This window comes from Aptenodytes forsteri, unplaced genomic scaffold (assembly GCF_000699145.1).
Source record: "Aptenodytes forsteri isolate BGI_AS27 unplaced genomic scaffold, ASM69914v1 Scaffold347, whole genome shotgun sequence".
In the NCBI taxonomy this organism is placed as follows: domain Eukaryota; kingdom Metazoa; phylum Chordata; class Aves; order Sphenisciformes; family Spheniscidae; genus Aptenodytes; species Aptenodytes forsteri.
Genome location: NW_008794110.1, coordinates 532,325 through 549,374, shown reverse-complemented (window position 1 = coordinate 549,374; position 17,050 = coordinate 532,325). Strand labels below are relative to the sequence as shown.

At 39.4% G+C, this 17,050-nt stretch overlaps 1 protein-coding gene across 1 annotated transcript in view; it reads right to left on the bottom strand.

The window, feature by feature from the left end:
• Positions 1-17,050, bottom strand: part of CUX1 (cut like homeobox 1) — a 210,525-nt gene that overhangs the window by 98,477 nt on the left and 94,998 nt on the right. The window contains exons 5-8 of the mRNA XM_009275491.1: positions 12,503-12,640; positions 8,331-8,454; positions 6,291-6,367; positions 5,438-5,504 (exon numbers count right to left, since the gene is read on the bottom strand). Of these exons, the coding sequence (XP_009273766.1) occupies positions 5,438-5,504; positions 6,291-6,367; positions 8,331-8,454; positions 12,503-12,640 (406 nt within the window). The remainder of the gene's footprint in view (positions 1-5,437; positions 5,505-6,290; positions 6,368-8,330; positions 8,455-12,502; positions 12,641-17,050) is intronic.

Here is a 17,050-nt window from a genome sequence, read left to right as displayed (position 1 = left end):
AGACCATCTATCACAGTAATTATGTGATGCTGGAGGGAGCATGACTTTATTTTTTATTCAGTTTGACCCTGAGCACCGTCAAAACGGAAGACTACAAACATTTGAGAAGTGATATATTGGTACCAGCCAGCACTTAAACAAGAAAGATTTGTTAAAAAAAATTAAAGTAAATAATTCATAGGCCAAATTCAATTCTCACTATATATTGGGAATGATTCCCCTGAAGTCCAAGTTAACTGAGATTTGCCCCAATGTAACAGGTAACAGAAGATTTCACATGAATACCTGAACTCCAATTCCATCACATAACTTTAGGCAGAAATAATTCTTCATGAATTCTCTAAAACTACTGGTCCTCTGTCCTCTACCCAATCCTACACTTCTTCCATGCAGAAAGCCACACCCTTACAATTTTATGCTAGACTGACGCCTGAAGAACAGGTCTATTCGATAATGGATAAGGAAGAGCAGCACCCTTCACCCAAACAGCCAAAAAACACAGGCATCCCCTTCTGTTACTGTATTTTTGGCGTATAATCCATGAAACCTTTTCCTTTCCCCACAACAGGAGACTTGAGTGCCTTGCGCTTGCGTGCAGGTAACACGAGGAGCTGTTTACCTGCCTGCTGTCCCTCCCTGGCAGCCCTCCTGCCTGTCTGACACCATCGCCTGCCTCTGCCCCAGCACTCCCCATCTGTCACCCACCTCTGACTTTGTGCAGATTACTCAAGGATTTATTTTCAAGCGGGATATAGGGATGAAAATAGGCATTACTTTGTCCTCGCGCTCCTGAGCTTCTACCTATTTGTTTCATTAACGTCTTTTACATTGTCATGATATCATGCTGTAAGCTCTTTAGGGCAGAGACGGCCTTTGTAAGAGATATGTGCAGTGCCCACCCTGGTATCCCCAGCCTCGCTGACCGAGGTCTACGACCACTGCAAGAAAAGAAGTATTAAATACTGATATTGAAATCTTGTGAGTCAAGTTTACAGAGTCAGGCCCAAAAACAATGAAAAACTCTCCTTTATCGTAAAGCAGGGACTGCCAGCTCACAGACCGCACTTTCATCAACCACACTCTATTCATTTCCAGGTTTAGTTTTCATTAAAATGCAGTCCAGGATTAAAATAAGTCGGCTGGATCTATACGGTGGGGTAATTTGCAATATTGCACCAGTGTACAGTCTTAATGACGCTACACCAGTATGCCGTCCTGTGTCATCCTTAGCTGTAGTGCCAAAAAAGATAATAATCAGTCGAATCTATAAAAGGGCAACAATTCTCTGCTTCATATACTGGAAGGCAAAATATTTTTCTACAAGTTATTGAAAATAGTTGTTTTAGGATGACTCCTTTAGTAAATATGAAAACCTCCTCCTCCACTGCATTTTCTATGCATACGCTACTTTTAGAAGCACAAAAAGTCTGCATCTTTCAGAAAACCATAGAGGTAACAAAACTGGTAGCAGAGCTGCTTTGACTGACAACCTTAACCATCTTTTGCTTTGTGTTGTTTATGAAAGCTTTTTATTGCAGAAGGGGGGACAGAACCTAAAATCCTCACAAGACTACTTAATATTTACTGGTGAAAACGTAGCATTTCAGTGAAATTTGATATTTTCTTTCATCAAAGGGAGGGAGCCTCAGCCCACATGTTAACAGTAATGTAACAAGCCTACTGTATGTGCTAGAACCAAAGATCCTTTTCCAATTAGAATTAATTTAGGCTGGGGGAGAGGAGGGGTCGGAGCAAAGAGGTGGCTCTGGAATTGATCTAAAACTGGAATTCGACCATTCTGGCTGGGAGCATTAACAGCTCAACTGGGAATCCCGAACACTTGCTCGGACTCTGCAGTGAACCAGAAGCAGCTCAGCTGGGAATCCCGAACACTTGCTCAGACTCTGCAGTGAACCAGAAGTGAAAGAGCAACGTTAGCAAGGAGAACAGTTTGTCCCCAGAAAACAAAGGAAATGCATACAAGAATGTTTCTTTTTCTACAGAAGAGGAAGAAAAAAAAGTCTGTTGCACTAGGAAAAAAAAACACCCAACATTCTTTAATTTTCCTGAAACTCAAGTCTGAGTTTGCTCTTCAGTTCCAGCTCTGATAGAATCTCCAGACCAAGCTCATTAGTGTTGGTTAAATCCAGGTTTGCTGATAGAAACGTGTGGGACAGCAAACAAAATCAGCATCAGGCCTCGAGAGAGGATGTGCCTCTTTAATTGAAAAAGGCAGAGTAATCATTCATTTATTTAACCCAGAGATGATTATAATCTGAAAACCTTGAAATCCTCTTACACAACAACTGTTTTGGCAAGCCCCTCTGTGTTCCAACAAATATTAAACTGTGCTTGCCATTTGTCTAAGGAATCTTGTATTAATAAACATGAAGAAGAACACTTTTACCTCCCACACTCAATGACAGAAGAAAACAAAGACCAGCTGTATTCATCAATGGATCCTTGTTCTGCACATAAAGGCTAATTACATTTTACTTCAAGCCTACACATGGAAAACTTTGCTGCTGCCATCTTGTCAAATTCAGCTTCTGATATTCCAGCTGACAGACTGCAATGACTCCACACAATAAACTTCTTTTTGTCATTAACACCTTCAGCGCCCTGCACACGGGGTATCTGCGTGATGCAGGGGCCAGGGGAAGGGGCACAGGCAGCACCTCTGCTCCCGCTGTACGCACGTTACCTGCTCGCTGGCAAAGGGAACGGGGGATTTTTATAGACTGGGATGACAGAAGCTAATTTGACTGAAGATTTTAATTTCAGCAACTGATCTCATTTGAAGATGCCTTGCTAGCATCAAGTTCAGGCAGTACCTCCGTACCTCACTTTGCACATAGTACTTTGAACGGGGACATTTGGAAAAGATAAACAAACAAGTTGACATAATGATTTCCAACTTCAGGATCACAACAACCAGTCGCTAGGACAAAATCCAGACTCCTTAATGCCGATATTGAAGACTTCTTACTGTGTATTTCTTTTTTTTTGTTTGAAAGATTTTCAAAGTTACAAACAGTTGAAAGACAGCTTTATTCCAAAACCGAAAATCTTAAAAGCAGTGTTAGCTTTAAAAAATTGACAATTATCTTTTTTTTTCCTGAAGGAGAAAATTCATCTGCATCCAATTCATCTGCATCAAATAAGCGTCTGTAAAACTAACAATTCTGGCCTGAGATAAAAATCACATGTTTTTAAAACATAAAATTAAAATTGGCAATACAAGTAGCTTTTCAGACTTAGATCAAAAGAGGGTTTCTTTTTAGAAAAGAATCAAACTGTCTTTCACCGTTTTTATTGGTGTGTTTTCAACATTGCTCCCAGCTTTTACAATTAAAATAGATGACTCAATTTCACTGTCTACATTCAGTTCCCTTTTCATGTTTTTCTAGATTTCCATATTGCAAAATTTGGGCTACAAATGCCACAGATGACTGTTGTTATGCAAGAACTATTCCTGCCATAACTATCCAAAACAATGATAAAATATTTCTGCTGTTATTAGGTCCTACAAGTTTGTTTTCACAGTACATTAGTTTGGGAGATAAAGTACATGCTTAATGTCTGCTTCAGGATTCAGCTCCATGATCACTATATCCCAGACCCAGCCTTCACAATCATTCTGCTACAGCACACAATAAACTTCTTGTTACTGCAGATGCTACTAATTTTATGTAATTCTATATATATATTAGGTAAGAATCATATTCAAGATCATGTGAAAATATTTCCATGTGAATCTCTCTGAAAGAATGAAACGCATTAGAAATGCAAACAAACATTTTAGAGCACATCTTTTGCTCAGTATAAGATAAATTACAGTACTTAGGGAAATAGTATTAAAAAATGAAGCAATCACTCTGCAAATAAAAACATTTAAAAGGGGGAGGGGTTATTAGGTTCAGTGCCTACAACCACTGAGCCCTGATCTCTGACTGTTCCCGCAGAAGCAACTGCAAAACAAAATAACAGCAACAGAGCTGCCAGCATCAGTTACGTGCAGAAAAAAGAATAAAGGCAATCTGCAGTAATTTAAGGCTCCATCAGAAACATCATTAGTATGCGTCTCTTAGAGAAGGATGAAATCAATAAGGGAACAAAAATACTTTTGATCATCTTATATGGAACTCAAAGGAAACTGGACTTACAGAGCAAACCCAAAATTTACCTCAAAGATTATCTTGAATGATGTAAAGGGTGTTTCAACTCCAAGTGCTGATTCTTAACTACTATGGACTGAATTTTGTAAGCTCCAAGTTCCCCATGTACTCAGTGGGGAATCAGCTCCTCAACGCTCGCAGAACCACACGCTAAGAAATTAAGACTTGTTGCCAATTTGACCGGTTTTGAAAAATCTGTATTATCTAGACTACCAAGAGCCATACCAGAAAGCACTTACCAACAGACAAAAACAAGACCATGTCATTCCTCCCATCAAGCCTAGGCTATAGTTTCTCTTGCCCCAACACGGAGCCTGCCAACAGCCTTCCCTTACCATTTCTCCTGTACCAGAATGGGTGGTAAGCGCAGGAGCAAGGATTTTCCCCTCCGTTAACCCGATCACCTGCCTACTTGGAAGCGGAGGTGAAGCTGGGGCTCTGCAGGACGCGGGTAGAGGGCACAGGGATGTAATGTGCGGCTTCCAGCCCCTGCCCTTACAGCAGGCCAGGAACACCCATCTGAAATGGCTGCTTCTTTCCCATCCCATTTCCAGACACAGAAATGGCTCTTTGGGCTTAATACTGCTGATCATGAGAATTCCTTCTCATTACTAACTTTCCTTAAATATGAAGGGTTCAAAGAAAAACAGCAGAAGTCTGTCTCTCTTTTGTTGTTTCCTGCACTGATTGTTAATAAAACCAGGGGATAATTGAAAACAGTAGCCATTAAGACGACAAGGGTATATATTTTTGAGACTACCTTCATGTTCTACTTGAAAACAAGAAAAATCTGCCAAAAATGCTACTCTCTGTCATTTGGGGTGAATTTGACAGTGATGACTGCTACCCCAAAAGCAGAAAGAACCAGGGTGCCTAACAGTGAAATGGAAAACCTTTACTAAACTAAATTTTATTTTCATCAAGATTGGAAGATCACAGTAAATATCTTATTTCTGAAATCGCCCTATTTCTAAATAAAATATGAGATACTCATAGTATAAGAGATACATAGTAGATGCAGCACCTGAGAATGAAACCAGGAATGCAGCAGCATGTGTGCCAAGAAAAGTGTCTTGCTGGGTGGAAGGAAATATGAAGACTAATAACCTCTCTATAGGAGGCCAAATTATGACCATGTTTTCCAACAAATTTGGACTCCTGAACCTCTTCCATCTCGTCTGTCTCCAACAGACAGATGCAAAACAAAAAAGCAGTGATACCCTGAAGGAAGACGTAGAAAGAAAACAGTGAAATCTTACTTTGCGGTAGTTTCTTCATCGTATTTTGTTTTCAGATCAAATAGTTCTGTTCTGGTTTTTTCCAAGGCTAAAAGGCATAAACATGAAGCATTACAGCACTGTAACAGCAGTGAAAAGCAAAAAGACTACTCCTTTTTCTTTTATTCAGCCATAAATAAAGCTGTACACCTCCTGATGAAAAATTCTTTGCTTTATCTTTCTACCTAGGCAAACCATTATGACTTAGAAAAAACATAGCTTATGATTTTTCACAATCTCTTACGGTATTTCTTTTACATTGCAAAAATTCCCAGTTTCTGCTTAACAAAGCTAGACATTATTAATTTCTTATTAAGCTGGCTAAACTGCTTCATTTGAAATATTTATTGCAGTAATTCAGGGAATAAAATTTCTTGTGTTCTCATAGTAAACAGAACCAAATGTGTCCAGACCTGGAATCTCTAAGTATGCAGATATGAAGATTAATGGCAAGCAAGTCATAGCAACAGGCAAGACACACTGGTAGAAACTGTACATGTATTTATCATAGTTCAGAAATGTGTGAAACCAGAGCAAAACACAACATGGATGAAAAGTTCCATAGCCTGCTTTAATTGCAGCGATGCTTTAATGCTGTACGCGCTTCATGCTTGGGCTTGTCCACCGTATTTACCAATAGACTGGCTGCAACACAAGTGTTCACTTAAGGGGTGAAGCCCAAAAGAAGCTCCGATTCACAAAGCACGTTCAAGCTCTGTTGGATCTCTCTGCACTTGCAAGAGCTGGTTCACACACAGTCCTGATACATTTAATGATCTCTATCCTCTCACCTCCAGCCTGATCATTGGTATAGGTCAGAATAGCGATGCCAAACCTGTTTGCAAAGCTTGAACTTTGTGTTCGGCTTCTTCCAGCTTCGAGGCTGTCGACATCTGTGTCTCCTGCAATTTTCTACAAAGGGAAGAGAAGAGGTGAGAACAGAGCTTGTAATCATGTTAAACAACTTATTTGTATTTTGCAAATTTGGAAGATAAGAGTGATTAAATGTCTCAACTGTAATCAGACAACTGACAACACCACACAGACTACAAGGTGCTTCAATGGGACCCATAAATCATGTCACATTGCAATACTGTTCATACTTTGCAGTCCCACTTATATTAAAATTTTAACAGTGTAGCCACCTCATAACATAAGCTGTGAACATTATACAAGAGTTGACTGCTATATAAATGACAACTTTAGTGGAAGGTTTTCTTGAGCATAATTTGTTTTGGAAATGTCACACACATTAAGAAAATTGTCACCAAGCACCCTCTGTTGTACAAAGTTAGTACAAGAAGAATGATGCATTTCCATTTTACTGTCATAATGAAGAAATTTGTTGCCATAACTGATATAGTGAATAGATGCGGCAGCTGTTTCATCATAGCTGTAATGGATGCCAAATGCAGTAATATTATTAGCTACTCTTTAAAAAAACACACATATTTCAAAACAAATCTCACATTGATATTTTCTATATAACATGAGCAAACCTTTAATATGCTCACATTTCTTATGTCCACAGGCAATATTTTCCTGTTTGCGTCAGTTATACACATTTTAACATCATCTGACCATGCAGTCACTACACTCTTTGCTAAAGGCTAGACTACAGGAGTTATAAAACCCATCTTTGAAAGGGAGTTGCTCCAACATCTCCCAGGAGTTGCTGCTTTTTACGACATTGCTTTTAAGATATTCTGCAGATTTCAGAATTGTGAAATGGCTTATGAAACTACCAGCATCCTACTTGCGCTCCATAGGGTGCATAAATTTATTCTCCAACACCACTGACCAGGTTAATAACTATTTATAGCGAGAAACGTGCGTCAGTTCCCTTCATACCAAATTATATACTTTGAGAACTCAAAACCTCTCTTTTACACACTTTTATTTGCATTCCATGACCTGCCATTTTATTTTAAGCATATCTAAATTGCACTTGTTAAAGCCACCGCTTACATGCTACTTATCAAAAAGTAACTACAGATATTGACAAATTAAAAAAAGCTTTGCATTCACCGGTAGATTCTTCCCACTCAGACCTGAATTTAAACAACGAACCCACCAACTAAAAAGCTCATGTAAACTGAAGGGCTTCCACACGAAGTTGAACATATTATAGCTTCAGTGTTATTGCTCCATGGGAGAAATAAATTCTCAGGGTAGGGAACGCAGCCTGAAAGAACTCCCTAAGACCCTTGGTCTTGTCCTGCCTGATTTGTTTGCCCACTAACCTATAAGATTCAAACACTCCCTGCTCATTTGCAAAAGATTAGAAATGCATCCAAGATGCTCGCAAAAATCATTAATAAATAATTAAAATACTTCTTAATTTTGACATGTAGGAATATGCAAACCTTTTCAGGATAATTCAGGAACACATCCTCTCCCTTAGACATTACCATAGGAGCAGGGGTGATGCATCTTTTACCCAGGCTCTTGGGTACAGTGTTTCATCTTAAACAGCTCAGGGTTGTACAGATTGTACAACGGTACTGTGACACACAAAGCGGACACAGCAGACTGAATTACACTGTCGGCTAATGGAGAAAGATTAGTGTCACAGAGGACAATACAGCTAGTGAAGAATAAAAGCAGGTTTGCACCCTTCCGAACGTGACACCCCCCCCACAACACTACCGTGAAGAACCGATCTGTCCTTGTTTTACTTCCACACTTTCACAATTGTTTTTCTGTGCAAAGTTGAGTATCAAATGATTCTGTGTCAAACACATAAATCACCAGAATCGCTCAATATATGAGCTGTCTCAGTACACTGAAGAGAAAGTCCTGGCTGGGAAGATTAAACAGAAAAATACATCTCTCCTCCTCTACAATACCTACAGACACACACATGCACACTCACCTCTCCTTCTCCGCGAAATCATTTTGTAACTTTTGTTCTTTTTCAAGGGCTATGTTCTCCGCTTGGTTCTTCAAGGTCTGTTCATATTCTCGGATTTTCTCTTTAAGTGCTTTTATTGTAACCTCTACAGGAAAACAATAGGGGATGAATGAGTTTACACAGCTCCACGTGGTTCCACAACACAAGGCTTTCTTTACCCTGTAGGCTCAGTGTGTTTTAAACTTTAGCTCTTCAACTCTGACACAAAATCAATGGATATGAGTCCCTTTGGAGACCTTTTACTCCCTAAATGTTAAATTGAACTTTAAGTGTTTAGGTTGAGAAGGATCAATGGAGTTTGCTGGAAAGCAGAGCGAAGAAGGTTCCTCTAACATGACTTTTAAAAAAAAGAAGGGGAAAAAAAAATCAATTGTAAAATATAATATCACCTTATTGACTAGTCTCAAATTAGCTCACTGCTGAGTGGAGATTAATAAAGTCCCAGTGTAGGTTTAAGCATGCATTTACACATAGGACAGTTAATTCACATAACTGTGCTCATGTAAAAAGAGGCAATTTTACTATGGTTCATGCACAGATGCAATCTAACACTAATTGAACACGTATTGGATACAGCTATGTTCTGCTTCACAACCGATGAAAAGTATGGCAGTTAAGATTTAACTGCTCTATTAACAGTAGATCAGATTCAACAGACACTCTGGAGCCCTTATATTCTAGTCTCTACAGGAAAACAATAGGGGATGAATGAGTTTACACAGCTCCACGTGGTTCCACAACACAAGGCTTTCTTTACCCTGTAGGCTCAGTGTGTTTTAAACTTTAGCTCTTCAACTCTGACACAAAATCAATGGATATGAGTCCCTTTGGAGACCTTTTACTCCCTAAATGTTAAATTGAACTTTAAGTGTTTAGGTTGAGAAGGATCAATGGAGTTTGCTGGAAAGCAGAGCGAAGAAGGTTCCTCTAACATGACTTTTAAAAAAAAGAAGGGGAAAAAAAAATCAATTGTAAAATATAATATCACCTTATTGACTAGTCTCAAATTAGCTCACTGCTGAGTGGAGATTAATAAAGTCCCAGTGTAGGTTTAAGCATGCATTTACACATAGGACAGTTAATTCACATAACTGTGCTCATGTAAAAAGAGGCAATTTTACTATGGTTCATGCACAGATGCAATCTAACACTAATTGAACACGTATTGGATACAGCTATGTTCTGCTTCACAACCGATGAAAAGTATGGCAGTTAAGATTTAACTGCTCTATTAACAGTAGATCAGATTCAACAGACACTCTGGAGCCCTTCATATTCTAGTTGCTCTAACCGCCTTGTCATCGACACTGGGTTTTACGCACAAGCATTAACTATTGTAACTTTCTGATTGCACTTGTAGCCTTCCAGGGAATCTGCAGAAACCCTTCTCCTAGATAAAGAAGCTATCTTGCATTTACTGTGCCCAGTAATGGATGACACAAGATGCATAAACCTGCAGAGTTACAGCACAGCCTCTGATGGACAGCATCTTGTTACGTGCCCCGATTTGTTCCTATGTGAAAGCCCTTTGATCCCACCCACAGGGAAGGGCTGAATCCTTACAGGGCTCATAAGAGGAAAAGCAGGACATTCACCAGAGTATGCTTTGTAACAATAATGGAATTTGGAAAAAGCGTTAGACTGCCAGAAGACTCGCAGCTAGCAATACATTTCAATGTACTTACACAGAGATGCGGTGGTTTAAAGACATCAGCTTATTAACAGATGCCATTAACAATGCTTTAGGAAAAAAATACCTTTGGACATAAAAAGTTTCTCATTCCGCAGAAACATCACAGAAAGACAAACGCTACTATGAAAAGTAAAGCCTACGAACTTGGGGGAAAAAAATCTCAGTAATATCACGCAAAACCATGCACAATCCTTTCAAAGTCTAGACTTTCAGACTTGACTAGAGAACTGTAAAGCCAGACAACAGATAGCTGGTGACAAGGTCCGCTGTCTGGGAACTACACGAAAGGCAGCTTGGGCCACTGTGGCCACAAAAAAGGGGGGTAAGAGTGGTAAAAATGATTGCCAGCAAACCAGCTACTGTTGAATGAAGGAGCAGGGTTTTGCTAGCCATGCAAAAATCAGATGAGGCTCATTACTGAGTAACAGGCTGTGAAAAGGACATGTCACTTTTTTTTTTTTAAAGCAAAGGGAAATTCGTCTCCGAGACCCGTGAAGTAATACAAATTCTGATCTTTTCCTGAATAAGCAAAGGATGCTCCTTCACACAGACAAAAGGATGCTCATTCGTACGTACAAAGGATGTACTCTTTGTACTGGAGACACCTTTGCTCCAGGTATTTTCAGACCTAAATCTGCAGAAGTATTCAGGTATACGGAAAAGCACAAATGTGCAGAAGTATTCAGGTATATGGAGAAGCACAGAGTTAAATAGTCGCATGGAAATGCATATAGTCGCATCTTGACAAAGTTTTAATGTTTCATTTTAAAAGGAAACAAAACTACAAAAATGAATGCAAGAAGCGCAAAATATGGGAAAAAATTATGACTTTTGTGACAAAATCTGTTTTTACCTTTAGGCATCTAACAATACATGTGTTGGACAAGCACAGTTTAAACCTCTACATTGCTCAAAGAACTAAGTGCCTTCTTTACTGTTCACGTCAGCTAAAGCTTGTTAGCCACTGCCATTTATACCAGTTTTGGAAGTTGTTCTTACAGGAACCGTATAGCTCTTACACAGCCCTCCAAACAAAGAGATTAAGTGATCAAAGCACCCTTCGCTAACAACAGGCTTTTCCCTGGATATCTTATTAATCCCTGTTTGAAATAGAGTGTAAAACTATTACACTGGAGTGAAAAACAATGCAAAGACTACAGTGGCAAAACAGAAAGGAAGTTAGTGCACCAGGGGAAATAAAAAATGCCAGTTTATGAGTGGTTGCAGCAAAAAACTCTGGAAGTCAAGACCTTTTCCACTTTCTGGGATGAACCTCTATGTCATGCTGGATGTACAGGATGCGCAGCCTCAGGAAAACTCTGCACAGTGAACAGCAATTATTGCACATTTCCAGCAAAAATACTCTCGGGCTTAGAGCATTACAGCTCCAACATGACATCTTTTGCAGTCCAGCCTGAATCCTTGCATGCCAATACCTGTCCTCTCCAAAGGTCACACCCTCTACGTTAAAACAAAATATGTAACTGCATACATGCTCCTTCTGCTGAAAATGAGATGTAACAGAACCAACTTAGTTGCTAATGTAGCTTTCAAATGTTACCCACGTGGGTGCAACAGTTCCACAGTATAAAAAAAAACAAAACAAAACAGAAACACACCACACATTTTCCCAAATGCCTGGAAAATTTACCTTGCCACCACCCAGAACTGTGTATTAAACATGGAAATGAAAAGTCCCATGTATAGGCAAGCAGGTGTACAACTGAGCAAATTTTGTTTCCTGGTGCAGGAAACTTTCTTCTGGATCACAAAAAAACTTGAACAGTCTTAAACACAACAGGCTTTAAATCTCATTGAGATTTTCATGTATTTTCATGTACTCTGGTCTCATTAAAACTTACTTAAACAATTAAACAGTATTAGCTTGTATTTACATTGCTCTATGGATAGTCTCTAGAGTAAATATAAAGTATGTATGCTGAATGTACTCCAGTAACACGTTTCAGATTTAGACAAGGAAAACCAGGAGTACAGAAAAAGTTCCATTTTGTACAGATTTGTATGTGTGTAAAAAATACTGGATTTTTGTGTATGTCTGTGTAAAAAGTATGTGCTACACACACCCACACATACATTCAGCTTGCTGTCAGCAGTAGCACCGTCTCTCATAAAACACCTACGTATAACTTCAGTCAGGGGTGCAATTTTCAGTCAGGTAGCGCAGAAGGCTACAATCGAATATGCAGAATAACAGCTCCATTCTCTGACTTGGTGCTACAGAAGACGAAACTTTTAAAGAAATCCAAGGAGTCTACCCAAAGTCATACCTATACGCATAAATACAGAAGTGGCTATAATAGACTATTATACTTTCTTTACTGAATTTCAATGCTACTGTCAACCCTACCCGTAAGAAATAAAACTGAATTTAATCCCAGTCTGCATTAAAAGCTGATAAACGAATGCATTTGCAACCTACCCTGATTTTTCACCTCGGCGAATTCTTTATTGTATTCCTCTAGAGTTTCCCTAAGTTTCTGGTTCTCTGTTTCAATATCGTGCATACGTTGAACCTTCAGCTGAAGCTGCTGTCCTAAATCCAAGGCTGGAACTGGATCTGAAAAAGAAACAGTAAAATAAAATGTAAGATAACAGGAACACTTCTGCGACTCACACAGTTTAGAGCGCAAGTGTCCTTTTTTCTCCATTAATATCCATTTTAAGCGCCAGTAAGGCTCTACTTTGTGTTATTATTCCTGTGTGTTCCTCACCTCATATACTGCAAACTTCAAAAAATAGAGATAGTTCATCCTATCTATGTTAGCCTTTAAACTGGGGTGTGCCTTCTTCATCCTGGCGTTAATCCACAGGGCAGTGTCCCTGGGTGCAGACAGTCATCATATGAAGCCATGTCAGAGTCTTAAGTTTAAAATTTTTGTTTGCAAAATGAGAATTTTTGGGTAAAAAGCAATCAAACTGCACAGCTCACTGACAGCTGGTGTCCCTCATGTACCTCTGCTTCTGCAGGAGTGAATTTCTGAAGTAAACTGTGCCCTCCTGCATAGCTGAGCTCAAAAAGGTCATTTGATCATGGATATCCAAGCTATACTTTTTCTAACTGACAGATCAATAATAATCAGAATTATTGTGTGGGTGTAATTAATTCCATGAACTTTGGGTTTTGTGACTCTTGTTCCTTCTTTCTCTTGTACTACTAATCGAATAGAAATTAGAAATTATTTTGAATGTCCTCTCAGTATGAATTCTCTGATGTTCATCCCCTTCTGGTAAAGTGAGTCCTTAGCACACACCTGACATGTGCACGTGTGATTTATTCTGGGACTTCTTCCCAGTCAGAATAGGAAAACGCTGGAGTCCGATGGACTTATAAAAGATTATTGAATACATTTCTGTTATGGGCGCCAGCATCTCCCATGAAATGGCTGCAAAGATTTAGTCTCCTGTTGAGGAATGCTAAACACCAAACTCAGTGGATCAACAACAGTATATATTAGGGAGTTCACTTAATTTTCAACCACCACAGTCATTAATTTTTCAGACCACCCTCAGCCTCTGGAAACACATAATAAGTCTATTGTACCTCTGTTAACACATTAAGCATGAGCCTGTATGTTTTTTCAATATGCCAGTGTTGTTTCATAGTTTATAAAAGAATAGTACTGGGTTATGTTGAGCTCAGAGACATTGTAAGTAGCAGCCTGCTGCATTTTGTTACTTCGGTTCTTCAACAGCTTATAGCATTACCCTGTTCATAATACAAAATCTAGGTTGCTTGTCATCTGTTCTCTGTACATACATAGTTTATGACTACATAGCTTTTTCATTTATGCTTTTTAGGCCAAATACTTTTCGTTGTTATTATTATCTGTATTAAAATATTTATAATAAATCAAACTTAAAATGTTATTGTGGCAGAGACAGGGGGTACAGGTAAGGAATTAAATATAAAGTTTAAGTCACAGCAGTAGCACGAGTTAAAGGCCCTGCAATATTTATGTATGGTCCAATTAAGGTACGGGCTGTCACAACACCACCCTTCTCCCATGTAGGTCTGCCGACCTTTATCTGGAATGACCGTTTTGTCACACTTCTGCAGCTCAGCATTCCTCCAAAAGAGCTAGCCCAGGACATTCATCTGCTGAACATAAAGAAAGGCTGGATTGTCTCAATCTATCTGCGTCTTAAATTGTTACAGGAACCACCAAACATATCAGGCAGGGATTTTACGCTTCAGCTATGATATTTCTATAAAAGAGTGTTAAAATGCCACAATGAAAGAAATTGAACTTTAGAAAATTGTGGGTGCACTTTTTCCCCCTCGTTTTAACATGCCCCTTGTAAAAAGCCAGGACACCCACAAGAGGTATTTTGCTCCAAATACACAGGGCTTTTTATATTTAAATCAGTAAAGAATTAGAAGACAAAAATAACATGGGCATTATAAAGCGAATAATGACCAAACCTTTAGTCAAATTTGCAGTCCCCGAGAAGCTTTATGTACAAAATGAAAATGCTTGCAATCTCATAATTATTCATCAGGACATGTATATTTAATTTAGCTCTATTAAAGGTTAATGTTCAAGTAGCAAAACAGTGGCAGAACAAACAAAATGTAAAAACGGTCTCTGTGCATTAAACTTCAAACTTTACTAGAGCCCATTTGAAGGACTAATGGCCTGCAGCCACTAAATACTGCTTAAGGACACGTAGAAAAAACCCACGGCTGAAGCACCTCTTAGACTTAATTTTTATAAACTGTATTAAAGAAAAATAATCATTGCATGACAATAAAATGACCAAGACATTTTGAGCAGAGACACAAATGCTTCATTTCTCATGGCAAGCCCCAACACGTTCTTTAATCTCAAAAAAACTAAAACCCCATGATTTCTGAAGTATTTATAAACACCAATTAATCTGAAACAAGTATAAACCTTACAGTCAGAACAACTTTTTTCTTACCTGAGTGGAGCGGATTTAAAAATAAATAAAAATACTCTCCTTTTCCCAACATATGCATGCATGAAAAAGCATACCTTTTTATATTAACCAGACTTACAAAGTATGTTTCATGTCATTTAACAGGAGGTCACTGAATTTTTAAACAAGCAATGGACCAAAACTTTCTATTCATTACACAAACAACAGGCATACACATTTCAAAAAAATCAAGTGGTACTAGCTTATGGAGAGAGGCAAAGAAGGAAATGCCTATTCTGTAATCTGTAAAAGAGAAAAATCACCTCACTTAACACTTAAACGTGGAAAACTCATCACAAATTATTCTCTTGGTTTGACTCTTCTCTAGCTTGCAAAAGTTCAGAATTCCTGCTAGGCACAAGATAAATAAGAAATGAGAAAATTGGTAAAAGGCATCTGCTCATCCAGAACTTTAAAAAGTGTTTAGCAAGATTATTGCCCAAGAGTAAATTAAGACGTCTATTTTTATACTAAATTTAGTATATTTTTTTCTATCGCTTCCTACTGTGTTCTACTTTCCTAATCCACTTGTTGCATACTATACCCACAAAGAAGCCCTTTGCATCATATGTTTGTACGCAGCCCGGCATGCCTGGATCCGATCCCAATGGTAGCTTCCTCCACGCTACCATACGAGAAATAATAACTGCTATATTTTAAAACCAGTATCTGCAAAGCCTGTTCCTGCCTTTACTTCCCAATGAATTGCCCTTTTGGTACCGTTTCACAAGCAGCTCCCTGAGCACGACCCTATGCTCACCACTGTGACACACCACACCGGTCCCCTTGCAGATGAGCTTCTGTCCTCATAAAGGAGGTGGATGGACATGTCTCAATGAACAGAGACGTGAAAAAAAATTAAGGTTACAAATGTAACATTATTTTTATAGCAGTTAATACTTCACATCAAACAAGCTAGTGCAACGCAGCCGCAGTAACACCTCTCAGACTATTCTCACACCACACAGATGCCCTGATGATAAATCTTTTTTGAACAGCAGCGCAAGAGAACCAATTTTTTGTTGCTGCTGCGTATGCATGTAAACTACATATTTTACAAACAATTTTAAAAGGACCACAAAGACGGATCTCGCCAAAACAGCGCATTACGTGACTAGCTAGAGGCAGCACCTCACCACCCGCAACCCCACGCTGCTCAGACCAAACCCAACCTCAACCCAGGAGGTAAAACAGGACTATCGATGACCGGCTGAATCTCCAAAGTGAGTTTCGTTTAAAAAAAACCATTCCTCCCTCATTCTGCGAGCTGAAAAAAGACACAGATCTCAATAATTCAATATAAGTGTTTACACAAAGAGCACTGTGGGTACCGTTGCCCTCCCCTGTCATTAGGCAGAAATGAATGCACCCCCTTGTGAGCGCTGCTCGTGCAATGACATCACACTCCTGCCTGCGTTACTTTTCGCCAGGGCACTCTAGGCTAATGTAATCATACGATTACATAATTAACCCAGCTGTCTCATTAAGAAAATCAACTGGAATTCAGGGCATAATTAGTCATACAGCAATTAGCATGCTGATGAGCAACTGATGAAAAGCTGTCTTGATATAGAGTATGCTGGGACCACCCTCGTTATTTAAGAAGCGGGGGGGAAGAGCCCACCTCAGCTCAAGGAAAATAAGCTCGGTCTGGAAAGTTAATGTTTAAAACCCCTTGGCCGTAGCTGGTTTTGTTGCGAGGAGCTGCCTCCCGCCCCCCGAGCAGACCGTCTTCCTCCCCACTGCCGTTGGAACCTGTCAGCTAACGCAGGGAGACTGACGGAGGGATGGGCTACGGGAGGAAAACTTGCCAAACGAAGTGGAAAAACTATGTCATTGTTTAAATGTACAATTTACGGAGCACCGTGGCCAATTACCCCCCCTCTCCATATCCATCTATCTCTTATTATTTTTTAAGGACAACGCTGCGGAACGCTGCTCAGCGGGAAGTTTCTCCAAGCAAAGCCCACCCGGGGGGTGCCGCTGACCCGGGGGCGGGCAGGCCGCAGCGAGAGGGGCGCTGGCC